The sequence below is a fragment of the Sander vitreus genome, chromosome 17 (genome assembly GCF_031162955.1).
Source record: "Sander vitreus isolate 19-12246 chromosome 17, sanVit1, whole genome shotgun sequence".
NCBI classification, from domain to species: domain Eukaryota; kingdom Metazoa; phylum Chordata; class Actinopteri; order Perciformes; family Percidae; genus Sander; species Sander vitreus.
The window spans coordinates 13,439,786-13,464,697 of record NC_135871.1 but is presented as its reverse complement, the minus strand read 5'-3'; the positions used below and the strand labels follow the sequence as shown (position 1 = coordinate 13,464,697).

At 38.1% G+C, this 24,912-nt stretch overlaps 1 protein-coding gene across 3 annotated transcripts in view; it reads left to right on the top strand.

Moving 5' to 3' along the window:
- The first annotated feature begins 2,854 nt into the window (after positions 1-2,854).
- Positions 2,855-24,912, top strand: part of LOC144532596 (neurexin-1a) — a 272,440-nt gene continuing 250,382 nt past the window's right edge. For all 3 annotated transcript variants that reach the window (XM_078273444.1, XM_078273443.1, XM_078273445.1), the window contains exons 1-3: positions 2,855-3,028; positions 4,159-5,504; positions 24,426-24,455. In XM_078273444.1, the coding sequence (XP_078129570.1) occupies positions 4,793-5,504; positions 24,426-24,455 (742 nt within the window). In that variant the 5' untranslated portion in view covers positions 2,855-3,028; positions 4,159-4,792. The remainder of the gene's footprint in view (positions 3,029-4,158; positions 5,505-24,425; positions 24,456-24,912) is intronic.

Here is a 24,912-nt window from a genome sequence, read left to right as displayed (position 1 = left end):
GTTATGCACACTAAAACATATATTATGCGAAAACTAGGAGACCTCCGACTGGTCACGTGACATGGGCTACAGAACGACAGTTGCTAACTGTTTAAGCTGCTACAGAGCTTTGTGCCGCCGACCATGGTGCTCCCCATTGTGCTCTGTCAACTACCAGCGGTAGTTGGTGGTTAAGTTACTCCAGAACAGGTGACTGTGCGCAGGGTACAGAGCACCGCGAGCTGCTGGTCATTTCGGCGGAGATTACAGTTAAGTGTAGGCAAGGAAAGGTTAGCGTTATGCGGCGACGAAAGTTAAGTTTAGGCACCAATAAAGACAAGTTAAATTCAGGAAAAGAACGTTGTTTGTTTTAAATAAATGTCGGGGCGTGACGAATAAGCGACGCAAAATAATCGCCTGCGAATATTTCGCATCAAAACTATTAGGCTACACCAGCAGCGATGCGAATTTGCGACAGTTTTCAACCCTAACCCTAACCCTAATTCCCTCTGGAAAACAGTGTAGCATATATATCTAGGGCTTTTATTGTGAAAGGTAAGAACAGAAATTAAATCTCTGGTAAACGCTGCCTTTGTGATAGTTGTATGGAGTAATAAAGTTTCCGTATTTACAGTCTGTGGTTCGGACAGAAGCCTCTGTTTTGTTGTATGATGATCCTCATTAGTAAACAACACAACGTGATTGGTTGATGTCCTTATTCGCGTCGCGAAAGTTCAGAAAAATCAACCTTGTTTCGGAAAAAAAAATGACATGCTTTATCGCCAGAAGTACTTGATAAAAGCAACACTTCGAATTAATCACACAAAAAAATCGTCCCCGGTATGTAAAGGACCTTAACTTTTTGTAGCTCTTTGAACGTATGGTTCATGAGAACAGGCTGGTATTTGAGTTGGGGAGTACCCATCATTCCCAGCTTCGGCTTCCGAGAGCCGAGGTAAATGGAAGCCGTGTGGCATGACAACTTTTTTCAGTATTTTGAGTACAGCACTTTTAAGCATGTTGTACCAAAGTGCATATTTAAGATAACGTTTGTGGTTCTTATTTTTTAAACTAGTCAGCTGAAAACATTAAAAAGTCACCCGGAAACTGTACCAGCTCATGAAGATAACGTTAGCTTAGAAAGCAAGTTATTTCAGCTGGCAAAATCGATGGTCGTCGGCTTGAAATGGCAAGCTGCTGTTAGTGTAATTGGTCACTACCATCAGTCAAGCCTAGAATTGGACTGCATCTGTCAGAAATGATGATTTATGGTTAGAAACAGAGGACGGTGCAAACAGGAAAGGGGTATGTTGTACCACACTATTATGGTCAAAGTGGTAGATGTCAAAGTACTACTTTAATTTGAATAAGAAGATGACAAAATAATCACACACAAACACAATACATCTTTATTCTATCCCCCTTTTGACTTCCAGAGTGCAGCTAAAATGTTAATAAACTAACCAGACATGACCCCCCCCCCCGCCACTTCCATGATCAGCATAAATCATGTACATTTATATAAGTTCTTTAATTCATGCAATTGCCACATACATTACCACACATTCATGTGGTCCACAATGGTTTCTGCAGCAGAGTTGTAAACTATGATGAGCTATAAAGTTTTGGTGGTCAAAAGGTATGCACCTGGCCCATTATGTGTCTGTTATGGTATACATTCCTCCCTTACCTCTGTTTTTGAGTGTTAAATAATAGTCTACTCCAACATCTGGGTAAATATATTTGATTTACCCGATTCACCTGGAGTTAGATGAGAAGATCAATATAAATTTCATCTCCGTGCATTCAGTATCGAGATTGGACCAGGATGCGTTTAGTATGCTCTGCAAAAAGATTGGAGGGGGGGGGGGCTATGTTTTGCAAACCACATAAGTTCAAAACAGTCATAGTTGACTTGATAGAACTTGTGTAGCATCCTAAAACTCAGCCTATAGTGGCTGAAAGGATGGAGTTAAAGGAATTTGATCATTTTAGGAATGGGGATGATAATGATAATGACAATTGTAGGCTATCCATGGTCCAGAACTTGAGTAAATAGAAGATAGAAGATATATTTTAGTAACTTATTCCTTTTGTGCCCAATCATTTAGGGGTAACCCTTTATAATAAGGGTACATGAATTGTCATGAATGAATGCATGACTTCAAGCATGAAAAAGCATGAATTAATTAATGTTGTACTTCATGAACTATCAGTAATGTGCAAGGATTAATTAGTATCTATGACTATAATATTACTTTTAATAAACACATATTGGAATATAAGCTGTTGTAGTTTGCTGTAAATACTACTCCTATCTATTGTGATCAATGAATCAATCCCAGCAGTTTTACAAGTCTTATCTCCAAAGTTGCCTATATAAATGTCCGTGGATAGATGCTTATGGAGGCAGAGGCGCTGTCCAAGGTACTGCATTCAGCCCCTCCCCGGTAGACATTGAGAGACACGTGATCCCGCTCTGTCTGTGGCTCCTGACAGTCGCTGGATAAGCTCAACAGGGAAACCAGATTGCACCTTCTCTTCCACAAAAATAACTGGATTTTCATCCCGTGCTCCCCACCTATTTCATCCGGCAGTTTCACTTTTCTCTTTAGTTGTGTTTTGTCTTTTTTTAAATCGGGAAACAAACTTGGAGAACATAATATTTAAGGTAATTTATTTTACCACATAGCCTGTAAGGTTTTTAGTAGAGTTAGAGTGAAAGTGGACCCGTCTCTCTCTCTCTCTCTCTCTCTCTCTCTCTCTCTCTCTCTCTCTCTCTCTCTCTCTCTCTCTCTCTCTCTCTCTCTCTCTCTGTCTCTCTCTCTGTGGCGCGTCCGCTGATGCTGTGATTCACTTGAAAGCAGATCTTGATGTGAAGGTTTCGCCAGAGTGGATTTGAGGTACAGGCTCTCCAGCGGACCGAATATATAAATACGGACAGTCGTGTTTTAAAAATTTGCCCGCGGTGTTTTGCATGAAATCGCATTTGTTTTTCTATTGTGCCAACTATTTAGGGTCCCGTTGAAGTCAAGGTGTACGCGCAAAGGTAAAACAAAAAGAAGACTACCGCCTCATCTTTTTGCATGGTTGTGAGCGACTGAAAAACATCCGCAGATAATGGAGATAAAAAAAAACCACTCTAATTATAGTGCTCCCTTTACAGCTGTCACACAGGGTAAGATGTTAAGGCATGGGGCATATTGATGAGCTGATGTCCCGTTTTGGTAAAATATAGCCAGTGAAACGCTAGATTCCGGTGAGGATTACGCTATATCTTATTAAGCATGATGTTCATTTATTGGTATTCATTGATGTTTCTGGAGATGTTTCAGTAAAGTGCGGTGCCCAAGTAAACCCGATTTACATGTGTCTTCATTGAAATGCAAACTAATTGCGGAGGTTTTAAATGTAGGTTATCGTCTTTTTCCTATATTCACTCGCGTTTTGGAAGGGAAAGCAGAATCCGTCTCATAGTCCGAAAAATAGTGACGAGGCATTTATTATGAAGAGCACATTTTGGGGGTCTGACTGAGACCCAGAGGCAGCCCGGCTGATTCGTCTTACACAAACCAACCATTGTGAATCAAATGACGCACTTTTTCTCATGTTAGGTCTTCAAGAGAGGGCAGGCCAGTGAATAGCCTACTGTACATGGGAATGCTGCTGATATAGCCTAATTGTCATTCGTGGTTGCAGAAGTTGTAACGAGTGCAAGCAAAAAGGTTTCCTTTTTTTCACTTTGGTGTGACTGAGATTGTCTGCAGGAATTGTTTTTAGACGTGCGAACATCTGCGATTAATGATGCTGAGGCTGTATCGTCAGTTACTTTTTTATATTCCATGGAAATGTGCATGTTTTATTTTATTTATTTAAAAAAAAAAAAAAAAATCTTTTAAGCACTGCATGTTAAAAGGCACACGAGGTGGACACTGACTGACCACTGTCCAATGCTGTATGCTTCCTGGAAAGCCCTGGTAATCATCTATTGATAGGCCTATGGCTCATGTTCATGTTCGTTGCAACAAAGGCCTTTCTGGATATGTGCTTGATTGGCTGTGCTTCTGCCTTAATCATAGTATTAACTCTGACTTTTGATTAAGGCTTTGGCCAAAGTGGATTTGGAAATGGATATGGTGAAAACGCTGATACTGTATTAAATTTGCTTTTCTTTTGCAGATAGTTTTGGGACTGAGGACAGCCTTGACAGACTGCTTCTTTTGCTGAGCTTATCAGCCAATGTGTCTCCATATGGCATTTTTTCTCATTGCTACGGAGGATGCAGGGTGAAATGCCCCGAGCAAGGCTTCCAGATACATGCCAACGAATGTTGGCGTGAACATGAAGATTAAAGCTGCCATTTCAACTCAAGTGAAACCGTGCACACACTAACTGGCACCAGAAGGGACTGTTCCATAATTACATAAATTAGATCGAGTGTGCCCAATGGATATTTGAATTTCTGTCACTTTGCTCTAAATAGCCATGGCAGAGAGGACCTTTAAACAGTTCAAACGATTTTGGCGCAAACAGTGAGAGGTTCGGCCAGTGGCCTGGACAGTGTGAGGTAATGGTATTTGCTCCAGGAAGTAAGTGTTGGCCAAGCCTATTGCTATGCAAATATATTATAGCATTTAATCTCTTGTCTTACAATGCATCAGCTCACACTTGTTTATCCATGTAGACAGTCACTTATACGCCAGTCTACTCTCTCACAGTCAACACAATATAATTCTTGCTTAAGCAAAGGTTCTTATAAATAAATTAAGCCCTATAAATCCCTGTTCACCTGCACAGATTTTGTGATAACACGATGGTTTTACAAAAGCCACATGGTGCCCATATCATATGGGTTGGGCTGCTCATTTGTTGCTTTGTAGAAATAGGCACTTGTCTAGAATTTACAGATGCTGAGGGCCAGTGGGCTAGATTTCCAGTGTGGAATGCATGTTGTGAAAGCGAAATGAGCTTCAATATGAAAACAAAGAGTTCCCATGGGCTGCTAGTTTACTTCGACGATGAGGGATTTTGTGACTTTCTAGAACTTTTCTTACTGAATGGTAAACTCAGCCTTCGTTTCTCGATCTTCTGTGCTGAGCCTGCAACCGTCGTTTCTGACATGGCGGTCAACGACAGCCAATGGCACACGGTCACGATAAGGAGAAACTTTAAGAACACAACCCTAAAGGTGGACAATGAGACAAAATGGGTCGAGGTGAAGTCAAAAAGACGGGATATGACTGTTTTCAGCCATTTGTTTGTTGGTGGAATACCACCAGAATTACGATCTGTGGCGTTGCGACTCACATCAGCTGCAGTAAAGGATCAGCTACCTTTCACTGGATGGATAACAGACATAAAGGTCAACAACACGGAGTCTGTCATGATCAACAGTGACGGGGTCTTGAAAGGCCTCTGCGGTTCAACCAACATGTGCTTAAATGGAGGAGTCTGCAGTTTAATTAACAACGAACCAACATGTGACTGCACTCGGACGGGGTTCCAAGGAAAGGACTGCAGTGAAGGTAAGACATCTGGATTCAGTTCAGACATTCAGTCGGTACAACATGTCCTTTGTAACCTTTCCAGTCAGCCGCAAGATGGACTGATTTAAACAAATTCAAGTACCCTATTGTAATTACCATCAGTCATACAGTAATGCATTTCCCTCCTCTATTTGGCTAAATCCATATGTGTATGTTTTAGTCTTACGATGTGTGTCATCGATCTGCAATACAGTTGTTTGTAAAGAGCGAATCTCCTGCAAGGGCTCATTAGCAAAACATGCAGGTGTTCTCCATCCCCAAAGGTGTCTTCCATTCTTATAAAACAGGTCCATGGGGATTGGTTGACCTATGAAACATCAGATCCAACGGCTTACCTCAAATGCAGGAGCAGGAGTAATCTACGAGTCAGATGGAGTAAACATGAATGATGTCATTGACTTCACATAGTATAAAAAGCGCCCAACAGATATTTGCAACAGAAGAGAACCAAAATTATAACTGGGAGAGGTTTTTTGTTGCTAACAGTGTCGTTATTATTACATTGATAATTTAAGCTCATCACATTAGAATCTATCGTTATCATATCATTTTCTAAACAAAAGCAAACCAAGCATGACTGAGCCACGACTTCCCCTCAAAACGGTGATCTAAATGGCTTAATAAGTCTAACCAATAAAACAATCTGCAGTGTAATGCAGAAGAATAAAAGACCCAGCTAATCAACACACAAAGAGAACATGGATTTCTTTGAGGTAGTGAGAATAGTGTCACTCTTGTTGTGGCCAAATATTGTGATCATAATATAAGGGTCTCTGTTAGTTCTCATCCTTAGTGTATCAGCATTTAGGGTATTGAGTGCAGAGCTGCCCACAGGTTGGCAGTTTACTGCTGTCGTGGGGAGGAGCAGGTTTTTTGGTCACACCGAGTGTGATGGGGGAAGGGTGTGATGTGTACTGTGTGTGATTTCTTTTTTTAAATCTATTTCTCAAGTTTATTAAAACACTGATGGACTCATTATAACATATAGGCCAATATATAAAGGTCATAATTTACATTTAATTTCATATGCTCATATATTGTTACTCAAGCACATACATCTTTCATTAACAATAAGCCCATTAGGCCAGCATTGGATAATTTACTACTGCAGCATAAGCTATTCCCATCTGATTTAGTCGTTAGTCATTGAGGCAAATATAAAATACCACTAGACATTAGAATGTCCTGTTTTATTTTCTGCTGTAGTCATGTTTTGTTAATGGTGTTAATACAACGGGAGGGAGCTTAGGGTCTTTTACTAACCTCATGCACTGACACAATGAATGATTGTTGCTGTAGTTCACTAACAGGCTTTCAGTGTTGGGCAGCATTAAGTATTTGTTTATTCAAACCACTGCACATCAGTGAGAAATAGCAGGCTGTATTGCAATACTGCATCATAGCACCCTGACTGGCTTTAAATTAAATAATACTAGTGTAAATCAATTAGTATTTGCTGTCGCAGGTCCATTTCTTGAGTGTTTCTCATTAGTCAAGAAATTGTATAAAAATATAATTATTTTTACACCACGTAGCTTCTGATGTTAATAGTTTTATGGCCATGAAAGAACTAATTGGTTATGTTATTGCAGTGTTAAGATGAGTGATGTGAAAGATATCGTCTTTGTGCTGCATGAAGGCTGAGCAGCTATCCTTTATGAATGTAATGTAATGAATATATCATGGCAATAGGGACCATATCCATTATAGTTCATGAAGATGAAAGCTTCTATATGATAACCGAAACAATCCTTAAAGATATGGTCACTTTCCATGTAACGTGTCTATATGCACACATATAGGGGAGTTGGTTGTCTCATGGACCTGTTCTAGTAAACGAATCTCAAACAAGCATATATTCATGAATAAAGTAAGTGTGTGCTGATCTAAAAAACAACAACTGCAAAGAGACAAAACACTTTGATTTGAAACCCTGAATATTACACTGTTCATCCTAATTTTAGGTGCTGCAGTGACAGTGACAAAGGAGTCACTTTTCCCAGATTTAGTTCTCCTGAATGAACTCATTTTGCAGGTTCCAAAATGGTGGGTGAGAAAAACACTCAGAAAGAGAGCAGCATCTTAAACTCATCCTGAATGTCTGTATTGATAGTTATACATCTGCTCGCTTATTATACTGTATATACTGTATCTTGCCTGAATAACCACGTCAAAGCATGGAAAAAAAACTACAGGATACTAAACTGAAGTTATTAGATCCACAAGATTACATAAACAGAAGCCTCAAAGACAAAGAGGCAATATGTCAGTAGAGACCTCTGCTGCCGTCATCCCAGACAGCCAAAAAGCGCAGCGTGGGACTTGAAATCCCTCTCTCAATCATGCTCCTGCTCTGCTTGATGGAATTACGCAAAACATACAAACAGCATTGTTCTCTCACACAGTCAACTTATGATGAATATAGCAATGAGTTTAAAAGGTTTTTCCTGAGAGGCAGTGTGTGACATCATTATCTAAGTTCGTTGTTCATAGTTAGCTGGTGGGTCTAACATGTCTAGTGGTGCTGGTTATAGTGGATATTTTCTACACTAAAAGCAGTAATAGCAATATAAAAAAAGAAAATTGGAAACTTTGGTGCAGCATATCAACCTATAAACACAACATTGACAACTTTATGTATATACTTTATCATATTCAGTTGTTATAGCAAACATATTAGAAAACAGCTACCTGATTACACATCCAGCAGACAAAGCAACATTACACAACATTTAATTCCAATATTTACTCTTTTCGTAGCTCTGTTTTGGTCTCCACCAAACACCTCAGGGAATATCTGGCTTAATAGCTGCTAAATGCTTCACTCTGTTAACCAGCTAGTCGCTTATGTTGTCTGCTGTTTGATGCTGGGCGGGAATCGTCCAAGGGGTTCATCACAGTGCTGAGAACAGCTGCCCCCTGCCATTGGAAAGGTGCTGATAAAAGCGCTTAGACTGATCTAAAACATTAAAGCTGCAGGTCGTAAAATCAAAACAATGAGCCCAAAGATGCTATAAAGCCCCATAGAGCTATTCTCTGTGGGTTTGTCAGTAAGAGCAGCATCTCTCTCACATTACACATAGTCATTTTATCCATTGGTAATATAAAAATATTGATTAACGCAGCTTTAAATCTAGCTAAATGTATTCAATTGCAAAAATGGGGATGTCTGGCCTTGGTGTATCAAATCCCTCTTCTTGTGTGCCTGTAAAAAAAGAAAAAGCACCAAAACTGTTTCCATTGCCTTCCGAGTCTAAACAGCACAAAAGAACTGTTTTGAGTTAACAATGAGATTTCTTGACATACGTCTTTTGTTTGAGCTAAACCACTGTTAAACTGTTAGTTCATGCTGAACTCTTCCCATCAACTGCATTTTATGATTCTGTCCAGCCATATTTTTTAGCGTCACTACATTTGACACCAGACCATATAAAAGAAGAAAGACTGGTAGCTCTTATTTCTGCATGGCACTAACATTGTAAGACGAAGAGATTTAATAGCCACCAAAACCATCCATGCTGAAATTGTTAGAAATCATGGTACTTTAAGTCACTTGGGATGAAAGCATGCAACCATTTGTACCTTTGTCAACTAATTCAGTATTCTAGCAAGTAGAGATTTCTTTTCCACCTCATGTGGTAATGTGGTATTGCTGCTTGCTTTCTCCCCATCCTGAGCTGCAGAGGGGAAGCAAGTAACAACTCCTGCAAATGTTTTTTATTAGACCATTATTTAAAATAGTGATTAAAGCGTTAGTTCTAAATTGTCTTTTCCCAGTCAGAATCACAATCCATATTTACCAAATTTGCCAGCAAATTTACCTGTACAAAAAGTAGAGGCATAGTAAAACAGATATGTCACCTCATGAGTTTACCTAATGCCCATACATTGATTCACCTCTAAAGTACATTGCAGTTTGAAGTGTACCTTTCCATTAAATAATTTAAAAGCTGTTGTATTACTTTGATTAGATGAAAGGATTGCAGGATTTGCCACCAGACCTGTCAAGTCTCCCCTGTCCAACCACAAGCTTGCACATTGCATGACCTGACTCACACACACACACACACACACACACACACACACACACACACACACACACACACACACACACAAATCCATTTGATCGGTAAAAACAATTATTTAAATGCACTATGGCCAGTAAGTTCCCAGAACCTGCCCTCCTTTTTTCATTAGATAAATAACATAGATGCATTGCAAAGCACATATTTTATCTTGATAAAATGAAATGGTTTATTTCATTGTACATTAGCTAAACATGAATCAGTCCAGGTAAAAATGTAGGGCAGATCTAAACTAAGACTGTGCAGAAATTTTTTATTTGTTATTTTTTGCATTATGTAATTCAAAGTATAACATACATTGACTTGATACAGTAAGTACCTGTGATTGCAGTGATAACATTGCACTTTCATTTTATAATTTTAGCTGAGAGCATAGCTTCTAGGAAGTCCCTAAAACTAACACCACTCATTGTAGGACTGACAGTCATATGAGTTAAGCTGCTAATGCATGATGACAGGGTACAAAAAATGACTTTAGCCTACAGTAAGTACAATTTTGTCACAGCTATTTTACCATTTTAATCATCAGCCTCCTTGGTTATGTGTACTATTTTAGTCAATAAACACAACAACATCACAACAGATGTGTGCCTTACTGCAATATTAAGGAAGGAAAGTAGTGCAACATATGCAGGAGACAACATGTTCACATAGGTTCACAATCAATAGGTTTGTGAGCATGCCTTGGTATTTATGGATGTTTTTACACAGCAAATTTGATTTTTGATTATTATTTTTTTTTTGATTTCAGGTTGATGTACAAATAAAGGAACATTTCCTGAATAGTTTAAACCTGATCTTACAGTGTCCCAAATGTGTATAGAGCTACTGAAAACATGTCAAGGTTATTGAGCTCTCTATGCTTATCTGGAAAGTAAATTTTTTTTTAGTTACAGGGTTTTACTTTAACATGTATAATCAATTAATACAATGTAACAACATGCAATTGTTTTTGTTTTTTGTATGTCATTGGTCAGGTTTATGTTCATGACACTGGTTCCTTAACTGGGTCTGTCTGTCACAAATGGATTTATTATCAGTGGCAATAGGATAGCCTAGTAAAATGTACTGCCAGAAGAATTTAAAACTTGATAAATTTGGCAACCCATTGATTACATTAGAGGTGATGTTGATGACTTCCCACCTGCCATAACACCACTTGGTATTTTTTCACAGAAGCCATACAGCCTACATTTTCAGAAGTTAGATAGTACCCCTTTAGAATACTTGCTGGACCAGTGTCTGGTCAATACAAGACATGCTTTTGCAGGCGAGTAGTTTAGGTATAGCTAAATTAAACCAAAGCTCTTTTTTGTTACAAGTTCCAAATTTAGCATGTTCAGAAGTTGATATGGTGAACTTGTTTGCAAACTTCTTAGCAAATAGTTACAACAACATTACCATTCATTTGGAGTCATGCATCTGATTAACATCAGTCAAATATTTATTTTATTCTCCTTTAGCTCTGTCTTGGTCTCCACCAACTCCTAGTCTCCTAGTCTATTTAGCAGCTAAATCGACAATGTTCACTAGCTATGGTATTGTGTTTAGAGTTGTTTAGATGAAAACAGTTGACTGCAGGATCTGGAAATGATGTTGATGAGAGTAGTTACAGTGAACCAAAATAGTAGATTCCTTCTAAAACACATAGGTTTTAATATATTTGAATATCTATTTTTACGCATTATGTCCATAGGAGGGTAAACTAATACAGCGGGAGACAGAACTACTTATATAGGTATATTTATTTCAACATAAGCATATATTTTAAAAGATCTACATTCCTACACATTACAAAATAAACCAGTAAAAATAGTGTTTTATCTAACCTAAAACTTAATTTAAACACCGTACCCCTCTCTCTCTCTCTCTCTCTCTCTCTCTCTCTCTCTCTCTCTCTCTCTCTCTCCAGAGTGTGCAGTGCATGCTTGTAATTTGGTCATAAACAAACGGGTCTCTTGCCGTTCCTCGAATTTGTCCGACGATTTCAGCGTCGGCCCTTACTGATAGAAGTTCCCGAATCTTACCTTCTCTCCAGTTAGTCATTTGAGTTGGCGTCTTCGCGGCGTCTTCTTCCTCTCCCTCGTTGTTTGTTTACTTCCGGCGGTTCCAGCCGCATGATAGAAACTGAACATGGCCACTCGCTCGCTGTGAATTCTCTGGACGACTGGCTGGGCTCAATCAGACGTTACACAGACAGGGAAATTAGCGTTTAGCGAGCAGCAGCCCACACTGGAATGCGCTAGGCAGACAGACACTCTAGTGTTGTGTTTTTTTCTTCAAAATCAACTATTCATTTTCATATTTGAATGTCTTGTTTTTTATTACAATTTGAATATATATTCAAATTTAGAATATTTGTTGACAGCCCTACAATGAGCTGATAGATGCTGAAAGGCCTTTCAGGACTGAAGGGGAACTGCAGATGTGGGTCATAATTTTGTCTTTTTGCAGCTTTGGCTACAGTGAAACTGAAAGACAGATAGCCTTCTGTTGTTAAACATTATGAAAGAGAAGATATTTTTCTCTAGTCAATAATTTGGCAATCCTGATTATTGCAGGACTGTTTAGCACACTGTGTATTTGTTTCTGAATGAAGATGCATATCAATTCAAAGTTAAATTTCTGTTAGTCGATGCTCTGACTGCATGCCTCAAGTTGGTACTGGTCTGGACATTGTGTGCCAAGTTGTATCCCTGAGGACAATTCAACCTAACACACTGGAGGAAACAATAGAGTGGAGACGTGGGCTGGGTTATATTGGGTGGCCAAGGTGGATGGGTCAAGGCAATGTACGTATGGAAACAGTAATAGTATATTTAGTGAATTTGATAAGTAGCTTGTGTTTGTCAAAAGGGTGGATGTGGAGGTATATGGATGGCTCCATGTGAATGACATATGCATTTGTTGACCAACTGGGTTTTAAGTATCCAGTAGCTTTCATAATGTTCACATATATGAATTAAACTGCTTTAAGACACACTGAACATAAATGCAAATGAGCTCTCCCTTTCAGGCATGTCTGTCATTGTATGTAGCAAAAACCATGTGGCCTCACTATATCTTTGGAAGTGTCATTCTGTCTAGAAGCATTCTGCAGCTTCACTCAGACAAAAGCAGATTAATAGTATACTGCTGTCTCTGAGTCCAAATACAGATATTGGGATAAAAAGATTAGAGGGATTTTTCCAGAGGATTTTTGTCTTGTTTAAATACAACTGCTCCCGACTGTCAAAGGGTGTTTGTGAAATTCTTTGACACCAAACTCCTCCTTTAACGGGATTCGTCCCACAGCACAAATAAACACATCCAAATATCCATGCCACACTCACACACGCTCGTATTAAACTGGGTTATACAGTGCATTTCCTATTGAAGCATGTTAGCTGGCATATGGAGTTTAGAGTATATTGTAATATGCATAATTCCTTGATTGAATCCTGTTATCTCTTAACCACTGCCACGTAGTGATGTCATGTATGCATGACTTGTGAGAATGATGAATGAGTGAGAATGAGAATTGTGGCTTTAAAGACATTTTTCTTCTTTGTTTGTTTATCATACATGACGTCCTTATTCATACTTGTGTTTTGTGCGGGAAATTATTTCACTTTGTATAACTGCTGGATGTTTTCTATGCAATCTGAACAGCTTGATCTCCTCTACACAGATACAGAATAAAAGCTACATAGAGGCAAAAAAATGCCTTTTTAAATTCCATGCTGTAGATGATATTTTCACTTTGAACGTAAGTTGCCTTTGATGCTGCTGTCATTCTTCATGAGAGTCGCCTGAAATACTAAAAACAAGTCTAAAGCGCACTGCCATAATTTGAAAGCTGTTGTGATAATGATAGAGCAAAGACAAATCACTTTTCAGGAACATTTTATGTGACTTTGAAGCCCTTTGTGACTAACAGCATAAATAAACCTGACTTGACTATAGTGTAGTGTAGGTTATGTGTCATATTTAGGGATTTTCTAGTAGTAAGTGCTCCCTCTTGCAAAATATGCAGTATGTGTGATTGTGTATATATATATATATATATATATATATATATATATATATATATATATATATATATATATATATATACACTTAATTCATTGATCAGATTCAGAAAGCATTAGTTGCATTTTCAACACCTTGTTTCATCTCTTTGTCTTACAATTGTGTCCCTTTAATCATTTATAATGGAAATGGATGTAGCTTACTTTTCACAGTACTTAGAGCTAGCTTTATGTAATGTTCAGTGTGCTTTATAAATACTTCTCTTAATTTTAGCTGAAGAGCCGCTCTTCAGATAGGGATTTGTCACACGTCAACAGTGAGAGCCACAGCTAGTTTCCTTAAGCAACTGCTGAGCATATTTAGCTAGAAAAGGTGCTTGGTGAACAACATGGCACACACTGCTTCAACACAAGGCTGTGATTTCTATTACAATATGTTACAAATGCTCTATATTAAAAAACTTTCCATTGATTCTTAGTAGACATCTTAGTTCCCCTGCCAGGCCTAATACTCAAGTGTTTAACAGCTACTGCATCGCAAAACATTTTTACTCCACATCTGTAACACTATCCTAGATATTGTCAATCCTGGGATTAAGGTTATTAGAAATACTGTATAAGCTGCTCTGATTATCCTGCTGGATGATTCCAACCCACAAGATGTAAAAGAATGGCAAGGTCTTCAGCACATCTGCTCCCTCAATCCTCTCTGCTTGGGCTGTCTCTTTGGAAATATCTGGATTGGACTTACATTGTCAACACCATCTGTCCCATGAACCATGTAGTATCTGCACAATAATACTAATTAAATCAAACACTAACACTGTTTTAGTATATTTAATTAGCAACATTTAAAAATGTATTTTTTTCTCAAGTCTGTGTGCACAATTATCCTATTTTAAGAATAAAGAAAGACAATTTGAAAGAAATGTGATTAAACATACATTTCTATCACCGTTTTATTGATGAGCTTCCTTTAGGCAGAGGTTTGACATTTTGGGAAATGCTCTTTTTTTCCCTTTCTGGCAGAGAGATTAGAGATTAGAAGATCATTACCAATCTCAAATCTGTGTGTTAAATATGAAGCTACAGCCAGCAGTCAGTTAGCGTAGCTTAGCATAAACACTAGACACCGGTGAAACTGCTAGCCTGGCTCTGTCTAATACAATCTGCATAACTTGCACATTTTGTTAGCTTTCAGACAGAGCCAGGCTGTTTTCCCCTTCTTTCTTTTTTTTTACAGTGTTTATGCTAAGCTCAGCTAACTGTCAGTTGGCTGCAGGCTTATATTTTAATAGACAGACATGAGAGTGGTATTATCTCTTCATCTAATTTTTCCGACAGAAAGTCAAACTATGTCTTTATTAAGTCTGTAATCAGTGTTCAGGAAAAAACTCCTACGGTAGTAGAAAGTACTGTAATAGAAAAAAACTAACTTATTGTGGTAAAATGACAAAGTATTTGTACACTAGTTGTCATTCTGCTAAAATGTGGAACTCTACCCAACTTACTTAAAATGTGGAACTCTACCCAACTTACTGGACAATGTCCCATTTCGAAGAATCCAATGTCCGTGGGGTGACCTCACAAAAAGGTGAAATGAAGAGTGTATTGTTCTGAAAGCATTTGGCACCATTGACCGACTCAGCTGGTGACAGTAGGAATTGTGCAGTATAGCCACAGCTGTGAGAGCTATCAATTTCAATCAGAGTGGCTGGTCACTCTGGCCGTTTCCTCTCTCTCTCTCTCCACTCTTACTGTTGCTTGAGGAGGCTAATGAGGGATATGGTTAGCTGTGTAATGCCACTAACAGTCTTCTGTAAGATAGATGCATTAGGTTCAGGCTGTGGTACTAAGAAATGAGCCCTCACTTACACTCATTACTCTTGATTTGGTCAAATTTCTAATTTAACAACACATCGATCCTCTAGTAGCTCTGACCTTTGCTGCAACGCTTTTACATTTTCCCTTAACTCGCGCTTCTGCGACAAGGGATTTTAGAGCGGCCTTCCTGCTACTATTTTTCAAATTCACAACTGTCTAATGGGCTGGCAATGGATTCAGTGCCTTCTGTTCATCTTTGTTATTACTTGCAGTGGCGGTGCGTGGCAAATTTTACTGAGGAAGCCAGTGAGCTTGGTATGGGCATATTGCCTTATGGTTACATAATGACTGTTGAAACGAATTCCGGAAGTCGAATGTAATTCGAAGAGTATCACATAACAATTGATTAAATGCTAAAATTACTATTCAAATGTGTATTTTTTATAAATGTGTTGGCCAGCGTTTGCAAATCTCACCCTTCTCATCCTACACGCATGTAAAAACTAAATGCTTTTGTCACGTCAGTCACGGAGTGAGTAACACAAGATTCAAGATTCTTTTATTTGTCATTTTTATGCACCAGCACCAGAAGTCAACACAAGGCATTGTCATATCTTAGGGCACGGAGTTAACTTTACGGTAGAAAGATTGAGTAACGTTAGTAGTACTGTTTTAACATGAATTTAAAATTTACATCCACCAAGTCAAAATGCTTCTGTTGTCATTAACTAGCTTGTTCTTGTTTCCTGCATCGTGACTTAACGTTAACATTATAGGACCTCAGCTGGGAGCTTCATGTAGACAGCTAATGCTAATCCAGCTGTCAGAATCCGCATCGACATCATATATTAACATCTGTATTCTTATTAACGGGACGTGCAAGAAACAGGTTGCTTATAAACCACTAAAAAAGTAGTGACACTAGTTGTAGTAATAGTAGCACCGTGTGGTTTGGTTATCAATGCCGTTAGCATCATGGCTAACACTATTTTACTCCGTTTATGACATATCGTTTCAGCTGTGCTTTCTAACATGCTGTCATTGTGCTAACCGAGCACCGTTAGCCTTTACAACAGAGCCTACACTTGTACGATAATGTTTTATAACAGGGTTCTCTGTTTATTTGAGTTTGTTGCTGAGTGCTCTTGGTGGAAAATGAATGTAAACAAAGTCAGAAATGCAATGCGTCATAACGTAAGTCCCCTTCGGTGTAGGCCTACCGTTGTGTTTAATTTTCAGTTGTAGCTCAAAAGCAAGTTCAGTGAAGTCATTTTTGACAAAAAAACTCAATATCGCCATACATTGTGCAATCTTGCCAATTTACTGTTAGCTGACGCCGGGCTGGCACCGCCGCATATGTGTAGTTACCATAGTTACGCATCTGGTCTGAGGCATGTGATTGATGAGAAGCTTGGTTCAACCTGGCCTCCCTGTTTTTTTTTATTTACGATGAATTGACCATTCAATGTCGAGCTCGGTCAAACCTGGCCTCAATCTGATTGGCTGAAAGTGTTTACTTTTTCTCTTAGGGATGCCAGGAAAAGCTGGCCTCCTTTGAGCATCCGTAGCATTTCACTAACCACTAGACAGGAATGCACCACGCACGCAGTGACAGAGGAGTGCTGTTTTGCTCCACAAGCTAAAGAAGAAAATGATAATGGAATGTTTTGGTAAGGGAAATGGCAAAATCAGTAAAACACACAACTGTGGTAATCATAAATGTAGTTTTTGTATTTTTAAATTATGTTTTATATTTTTATGGGGAGGCCAGGCTTCCTTTGGCCTCCTAGAGAAACTGTAACTGATTGCTTGTATGGCGATGACATTAGTACTCCTGATTAATAACACTGCAGAAAAAGGGGGAAGAGCTCTTATTTAACTGAGATTGTATAGCCCTGCTGATCATTTAAGAGCACTATTGAGTTGCATTATGGGAATTGTAGAATCTCATGTCTTTACAGTATCTGATGAGGTATAGGATACAGAGGAGGATTGCAGTCGAAATGCTGTCTGTCAATACAGTCTTAGATAATGTGAGTTATCATTCGGATTCACCATGTTTCAGACGAGTTGGCAAACATGCTGTGTGCAGTTAACTGACATCACATTGCATGGTGTCACTTAAAAATTCTCAAGCAGTGACATACACATATCTCCGCAGCACCTTTAAAGGGATGTCCAAATATCCACATAGAGTTTTTTGAAAGGATAATTTCAGCTTTTCCACAATGAAATGAAGTTGTAGCTGACCTACATTTTGCAAGTAATGCTAGCATGATAAACTGCTTCAGTTTGAGGCAATTTAAGATCGAATAGAACTGCATTCATTATGATGCATCAGTTGCTTAATAATTCATAATATTGAACATCATTTAACATTACTTATTTTCATTTAATTACACGTTTAATACATTTGCCATATTATAAAACATGCCCTTATTTAAGTGACGATGGAATAGGGTTATGAAATGGTCCATTACGAAATAAAACATGAACACAAAGTTTTTGGTGTCAAACTTCTTTTTTAAACTTTAAGGTAAAGTCTGACTTTCAGATTTTCATTCTTTAAATACACAACTTTCTAAGAGAGAATGGGGCCATTTGTTTAAGAGCTGCTACATTACAGACACAATTAGGCCCGCTTAAAACAGGCTGCAGAAATATTTATTTTTTTAACTGAAAGCAATTATTGAAAGGTGGATATGATTGCACACAGTCTTTGAGTAAATAATGTAGGTCTGTGTGTGTGTTTGGGGGTGGGGGATGGGGGCTGAGGAGCGGTAAACAGATTTTTCTCTGGTGTGGTTCATGTTGACAAACAGCAGCCTGAATATAAGCAGGTGGAAGGATGTTTACATTCATAGTAATAGCAGTTGAGTCCTTACCTAACCTTGACAGAATATACATAATTTGCTTTATCATCATATCTTTGAAAACCATTTCAGGATCCCAACATCACTGCAGATACCACTTCCATTTTCTAACAAGAGGGTATACAGAACTAGGCTAGAAAATAAGCAAGAACCAACAACATTTTCCCCACATTTGTGCCTCTTTTAATTTTAGTATCATGTACATTGATTTTGACCTTTTGATAGTAAACTACAACGAGTTTCCTTTCAGTAGAGACAAATCATTATAAGAGTTCAACAGCAGTAACCATTTAATTGTGAGTGTGTTACCTTCAAGGGAGTGCTTGTTATGATGTTAAAATAAATACTTCTTGAATTTTGAGTTTTACTGTGGAACCAGCGGAAACAAGGCAAAAACATTATAGAGACAAATATTTCCAACACTGCATGTTCATGACATTAAGAGTCCATGGCAAAAAGTTGATTCAGGCAAACAGGATGTTCCAAAATTGTCAAATGGCAGAGAAAAATAAATAATAACTCTTGCTGGATGTTATGTGTAGTGAATGTTGCAAAGAAAAACTGTAGTGAATGTGACACATGTTACTTTATAGAATCCCCCCCCCCCCTGCTCTTGCCATGTCTCTTTAGCCAACTGCATTCAGACTGCAGGACAGACATGGTGGCAGTTTGTTGAGCTGGCTGATGGTAACCAGCGCATTGTATACTAGAGGATTCAGTGCTGCTAGTAACTTTGGATTTCTACGGACTGTCACTTTGGCATTAATCAGTTGTCACAGTTTTGAGCTCACAGTCAGAGTGTCAAGGTTGTGTTGAGCTGTCACAATCATGTCTGCAGGAGTCAAATAGAAAAGAAAATTGATTTATAGATGAATTTACCATCCTTCAATTTATTTATTTTGCTGTCGCACACCAGATGTTTCATTCAGTTTGGCATCAACTAGAATAAAAATGTAATTACTTTCCATGAGCTAAACACCATGTGCATGATCAACAAGACCATCAGAGATGCAGATCGTCTGATAGATAGAGAGTTGAGTGCATTTTGGTGTAGTGTTACCAGCACAATAGCACTGGGATCACTTTGTCAAGGGGATTAAATGGATTTACGTCTCTGGATTAGGATGTAACCAGCTGGGTACATTTGTGAAACGAAGTGTGTGTGAGTGTGTGTGTGTGTGTGTGTGTGTGTGTGTGTGTGTGTGTGTGTGTGTGTGTGTGTGTGTGTGTGTGTGTGTTTGTGTGTGTGTGAGTGAGAGAGATAGGGGAGTTGTTTTAATGGCCCCTGACTGCTGTTAGAGAAAAGCTTCTTTTCTTCAGAACACTAACAAATGAAACCTTGTTTAGGATGGCCACTGAAGATTGCTGAAGTTTGATTCAAAATACAAAGTAACTATTTATACTACTGGAAACAATCATTGAACAAATCCAATTCTCTGAGCACCTATATTTTGTTTTCTTATGTAGAAATGTGTTGTTTCTTCCCTGTTGGCTTTTAAATTGTGTGTAGGTCTCTATAAGTGTGAAGAAAATGTGCTCAGATCAGATTTAATAAAATAATTCTACATACTGCATGTCTCTCAAGCTATACTTAATTAGAACTGAATCATTTTACCTCTAAATCAGATTTTAATTTGGTTATGATCACTAATAATTAGAGGAAGGGAATCCCTATAACAGAATGTTTATTGCACAATAACCTTACACACAATCTTAAATAAACTAAATAATTATCTTAAACAGGCAACTCTTTGAATTGAAATGTAGTGGGAAGAATTTATTAATTATCGTGGCAAAAGTCAGCATCAGTCTTTGTGGTCTTGACATCAGCAAACAGTCGTGATTCTTTTACTTTTCACTTCTCATGTGGTCACTTTGCAACTGCCAGCTTCATGCTTGCCTTGTCAGAATGACTTTTCAGCACTGTGCTTTTCATCATCAAGCTAACTTTTTGTGAACAAAGTGTACTTTTTTGTGTATCTACTGTAAACTGTTGAAATTAGGAAATATGATCCACATGATGCATAAAATGAACCCAATCCAATGAAATTACTAAATGAAATATACATGAATTTGTGTGCTATTCAAATTTTTTTCAAACAATAGTTTTGTTTGAAAAAAAAAAAGAAAAAAAAGAAAATATATATATATATATATATATAATATCCTCCATTCCACAAGGGCTTGGCTAAATGAGGCACTATTTTAATTGATAATAGTACTTTCCATTATGTAGAAACTATTACAAAATGTATGTAAAACAAATTTGACATATAATTTAACTGAATTGGTCTTGCCATGTTAAGTGAAACTATTTTATTTATTTGTAATTTGTTCACAAAATGATGATTTGGAGTGTTGTTTTGTGCATGATGTCTGATTTGGAAGGGGAACCAGTGGTGATGGTAAGTTTTGGGTCAAAAAATCGCTTGAATCTGGGCAACAAACCATTTTAAAGAGGTAGGAGCATAGTGGAAAATTTGGCTTTCGTGCCCAACTGGTCGCATGGTTACGGTAACTGGATTGATTACAGGATCATTTTCTGTTATTATTGTATTGATTAGACATTGCATGCTACTGTCTTTATGATTTCAGTTCATGATTATCCTATTTAGAAATCATAATAATGTAATATCATCACATCTTCATTTAATACCATTTTGTGTATTTCTGCTAAATTCTGATTTTAAATATTTAAATAATTAAATATGGAAACAGATACCAGGCACATTGCAAGAATAGAACTGTTGACTGACTATGTTTTGTTCTGTTTGTAGGCAGTTGGGCCCTTACACACTCTCATTTCACTGGTTTTGCATGTTTTCTCAAACCCATTTATTTTCCCCACTGGTAGGCTGATGTTTACCTCACCTGTTTGCTACTACTTTACCAACATGTCATTCTTCTTTCGGTCTCCTTTATTAGAGTGACAGATTTGACATGGCAGTTTTCTCACCTCCTTACACCTCACTTTGATTGCCAAAATCAATGTTAGTGCAATTTTCTTTGGGAGGCAATTACCTTTTGCATTGCCAATATGTGCTCACTGGTCATTGCTTTCAGTACGGTGACCAAATCACCTGAATAGAGTTCCAGTCACGAGACCCTGCTGTCCAATCTGAAACCTTAGAGGTATTGCTATACCACAGCCAAATCTATTTACTTTGCGTATTTTCTCTTGTAGTGCATCTCATCACATGCGGTGTAGAGCAGCTTTTCATTGAAGGAAAACATTTCACTACACACAGATTCCATTGAGTCTGTTCAATTAAATAGTTGTTACCATAGTTGATACCAAACATTATAATCCATGTTTAAAAAACAAAAGTCAAATAAATAAAAGATTTAATGAGCTTAAAGGAGAATTCCGGCCAATTTTTACATTAATCTTGATTGCTATAGCTACGCGAGTACTTTCGATAGAAAAAACTCCGACCCGAATCAGTGCAGGTAACACGGAGAAGCTGCAGCTACGTACTACAAGTGTCCCCTGAGCTAAAACGGCAGTGGTCGGGGCAAGTTTTAGAGTGCCTTTGTGCCTCTTAACAGACACAAAATGCAATTAATATGTCTGTGCCACATGAACAGGGCCCTTACGTGTCAACAAGATGGGTTTTCAACTCAGACATTGTTTAAATTCACCTACCCTGGTCCCTGTCTCGATCCTGCTGGTAGCTAGCTTGCCCTGCTAGCTGATAGCCGTTAGCTGCTAGCTGCCGTCCGGTGAGTGTATTCAGACAGGCTTCTGTGATAATCATCCCAATAAAAATCCACGGAGCGGCGGTAGTGTGGCTATGTCCTCCAGAGGACAGTTCATGTCACGTGTCAAGTGTATTCCCCCCTAAAATAAACAGTATTGCGGTAGTAAGGGCCCTGTTCATGTGGCACAGACATATTAATTGCATTTTGTGTCTGTTAAGAGGCACAAAGGCACTCTAAAACTTGCCGCAAAACAGCTTCACGTGTTACCTGCACTGATTCAGGTCGGGGTTTTTTCTATTGAAAGTACTCGCGTAGCTATAGCGATCAAGATTAACGTAAAAATTGAATTCTCCTTTAATGCAACAGGAGCATCAAGATATTTATTCCCTTATGCCTTATGATCAATACTGGTTTTTCAATCTTTTAACAGTGATGCCAGTTTTTATCTGCCGCCAACAAAGAATTCAGTTTTTGGGCTCATTCAGTTACAGCTCTGTCCTGTATTCCAGGTCAGTGTACGAACGACAAGGTTGGACAACAAAACGAAAGCCTATGCATACATTTCCTCTGCAGGGGTTACAATAGGTCACTTGCATGAGATGTATAATGCCTTGCATGGTTATGACATGCAATGGCCAGTACTAGTCTGCATGCTGCTTAATGAATGTCTTCCTCTCTTTCTCTTTGCCTGTCTGTGCTTCCAGAAGACAACTATACTGAAGGTGGGTATTTCAAGCATTGGTTTCCATTCTTGCTAAATTCTGTATGCCTACACATTGTAATGGCTTAGGCTCCTTGTATAAATGTTGTATACTGATAAGGGTATTGATATATATATATATATATATATATATATATATATATATATATATATATATATATATATATATATACAATCACACATACTGCATATTTTTGCAAGAGGGAGCACTTACTACTAGAAAATCCCTAAATATGACACATAACCTACACTACACTATAGTCACGTCAGGTTTATTTATGCTGTTAGTCACAAGGGCTTCAAAGTCACATAAAATGTTCCTGAAAAGTGATTTGTCTTTGCTCTATCATTATCACAACAGCTTTCAAATTATATATATATTTTTTTTTGGAGTGGTAAGTCTCATTAATCAGGTTTTTACACTTTACTGTTATAATTCTTTATGTATATAAACTAATACCTAAATCAAGTATGAAGATTGGATTGGAATTAGCTTTTCTAACTCTATACTGCAGCAGGTTTCGAGTGCTGGTTTTCTAAGCTACCAGCTGGTTAACTATGAATATTTCCATTCACCTTTTTATGTTGGGGGTAATTCAGTGCTCAGTTTATTATTTTTTTTTTTTTTTTTAAAGCCAGTAGGTGTGAGCAAATACTGAAATCAGGATGGGCTTAAGGTTAACTAAATCAATAAAATACGGTAAAACAATTAAAGTTCCAAGTGAGCATCCTCAAAAATCATTTTGAAAGGCTTAGCTAAGCAATACTATAATCAAAGCATTGTTAGAGCATTGCACTATAAAACAGAACCAAATAGACTAATTCCTTAAATCAGTAGTAAGCAGATGAGATGTGATGTCACTCAATCAAGTATATGCAGTTTTTATTTGGTTGAATATGAGAAGTGTCTTGTGGGTAATTATATCATCATAAAAATTGACAGAGGCCTTAACCACTTCAAAACAGACTTTTCACTCAATGCTACTGTCTTCTTTTGTCGTCATTTTGTTTCGCTTTCCTTGTATCAGGATTCCATGGGGACGTCGGGAATTATTGTTAGTTTGTGGTTGATATCACCCATATCATTAATGAAATGTAAAAGCATGTCACCTGTATGCCAGAAGAACAATGGAGAGAAAAAGTGGATCAACTAGCCAAATAAATCAATGCTGTGGCTAGAACTTATTGTTCATAGTTTATTAGTTAACTGTGTCAATGAAATTAGTGTAGTACAAATGTGTAGTCATTGCTATCCAAAATAGCTCAGACCATGTTCAATCATCTTCCTTTTTTTCTGCATGACATAAGTATGATTCAATGTCGACAGTTGTTGAAGTCAAGGTAAAACCGTCTCCTGCTATATTTGTGCATAGGGATTGCTGTTTCATTGGTAGGTGGGATGATGGTCTGTGTATTAAAAAAAAGGTCAACCTGAATTTAGATTTCTGAATGATGACTAGTAAGTGGCTGATGATGCATTGCAACCTGCTTTGGTTGACTAAATGCTCATCGTGCTGACCCTGTCTGTGCATCCTCCTCTTTTTCTCCGTCCCACTCTTCCCTATCCCAACACTCCTTAAGTAACACGGACATCTACTTCTGAAATAGATGTCTGCGTGTCCAGTGTCACACGGCTTCCCATGATCCCTTGTTCTCTGCTGACTGTGCTCTTGTTTTCCTTTAAGGTCTGGCACACCTGATGATGGGCGACCAAGGTATGAGCTCTGTTTCTTTTTCCCATCATTCCTCCATTGTCCCTCCTTCTCCCATTGTGCTCAGAAGTGTGCGTGCACATAACTTGTGTGCAATACTCAGGCTTGAAGCTTCATATATGGGCTGTCATTTCACTTATTTTGAATGACCTAGTTGATTTTAATTCTCCCAGTGACTTTTTTTTCTCTGTATGACCCCTTTTTCAAGCTCATTTGGCTTTCTACTCCCACTCTGCTGGGTAGCCGTGTCATTTCTCTCCATATTTTCTTTCTTTTCAATTATTCTTATCTACTGTATACTCCGATGTTTTATAATGACGTGGTTCAAGTAAAGGGACATTTGCATTAACATCATTAAGATATAATGCATGGTGGTGGGAAATAGCTTACTGATTTTTAAACTAATCCTCATCTGTCATGCATGTTGCAGTGTGTCTGCACAGATGATCTGTCCATTCTA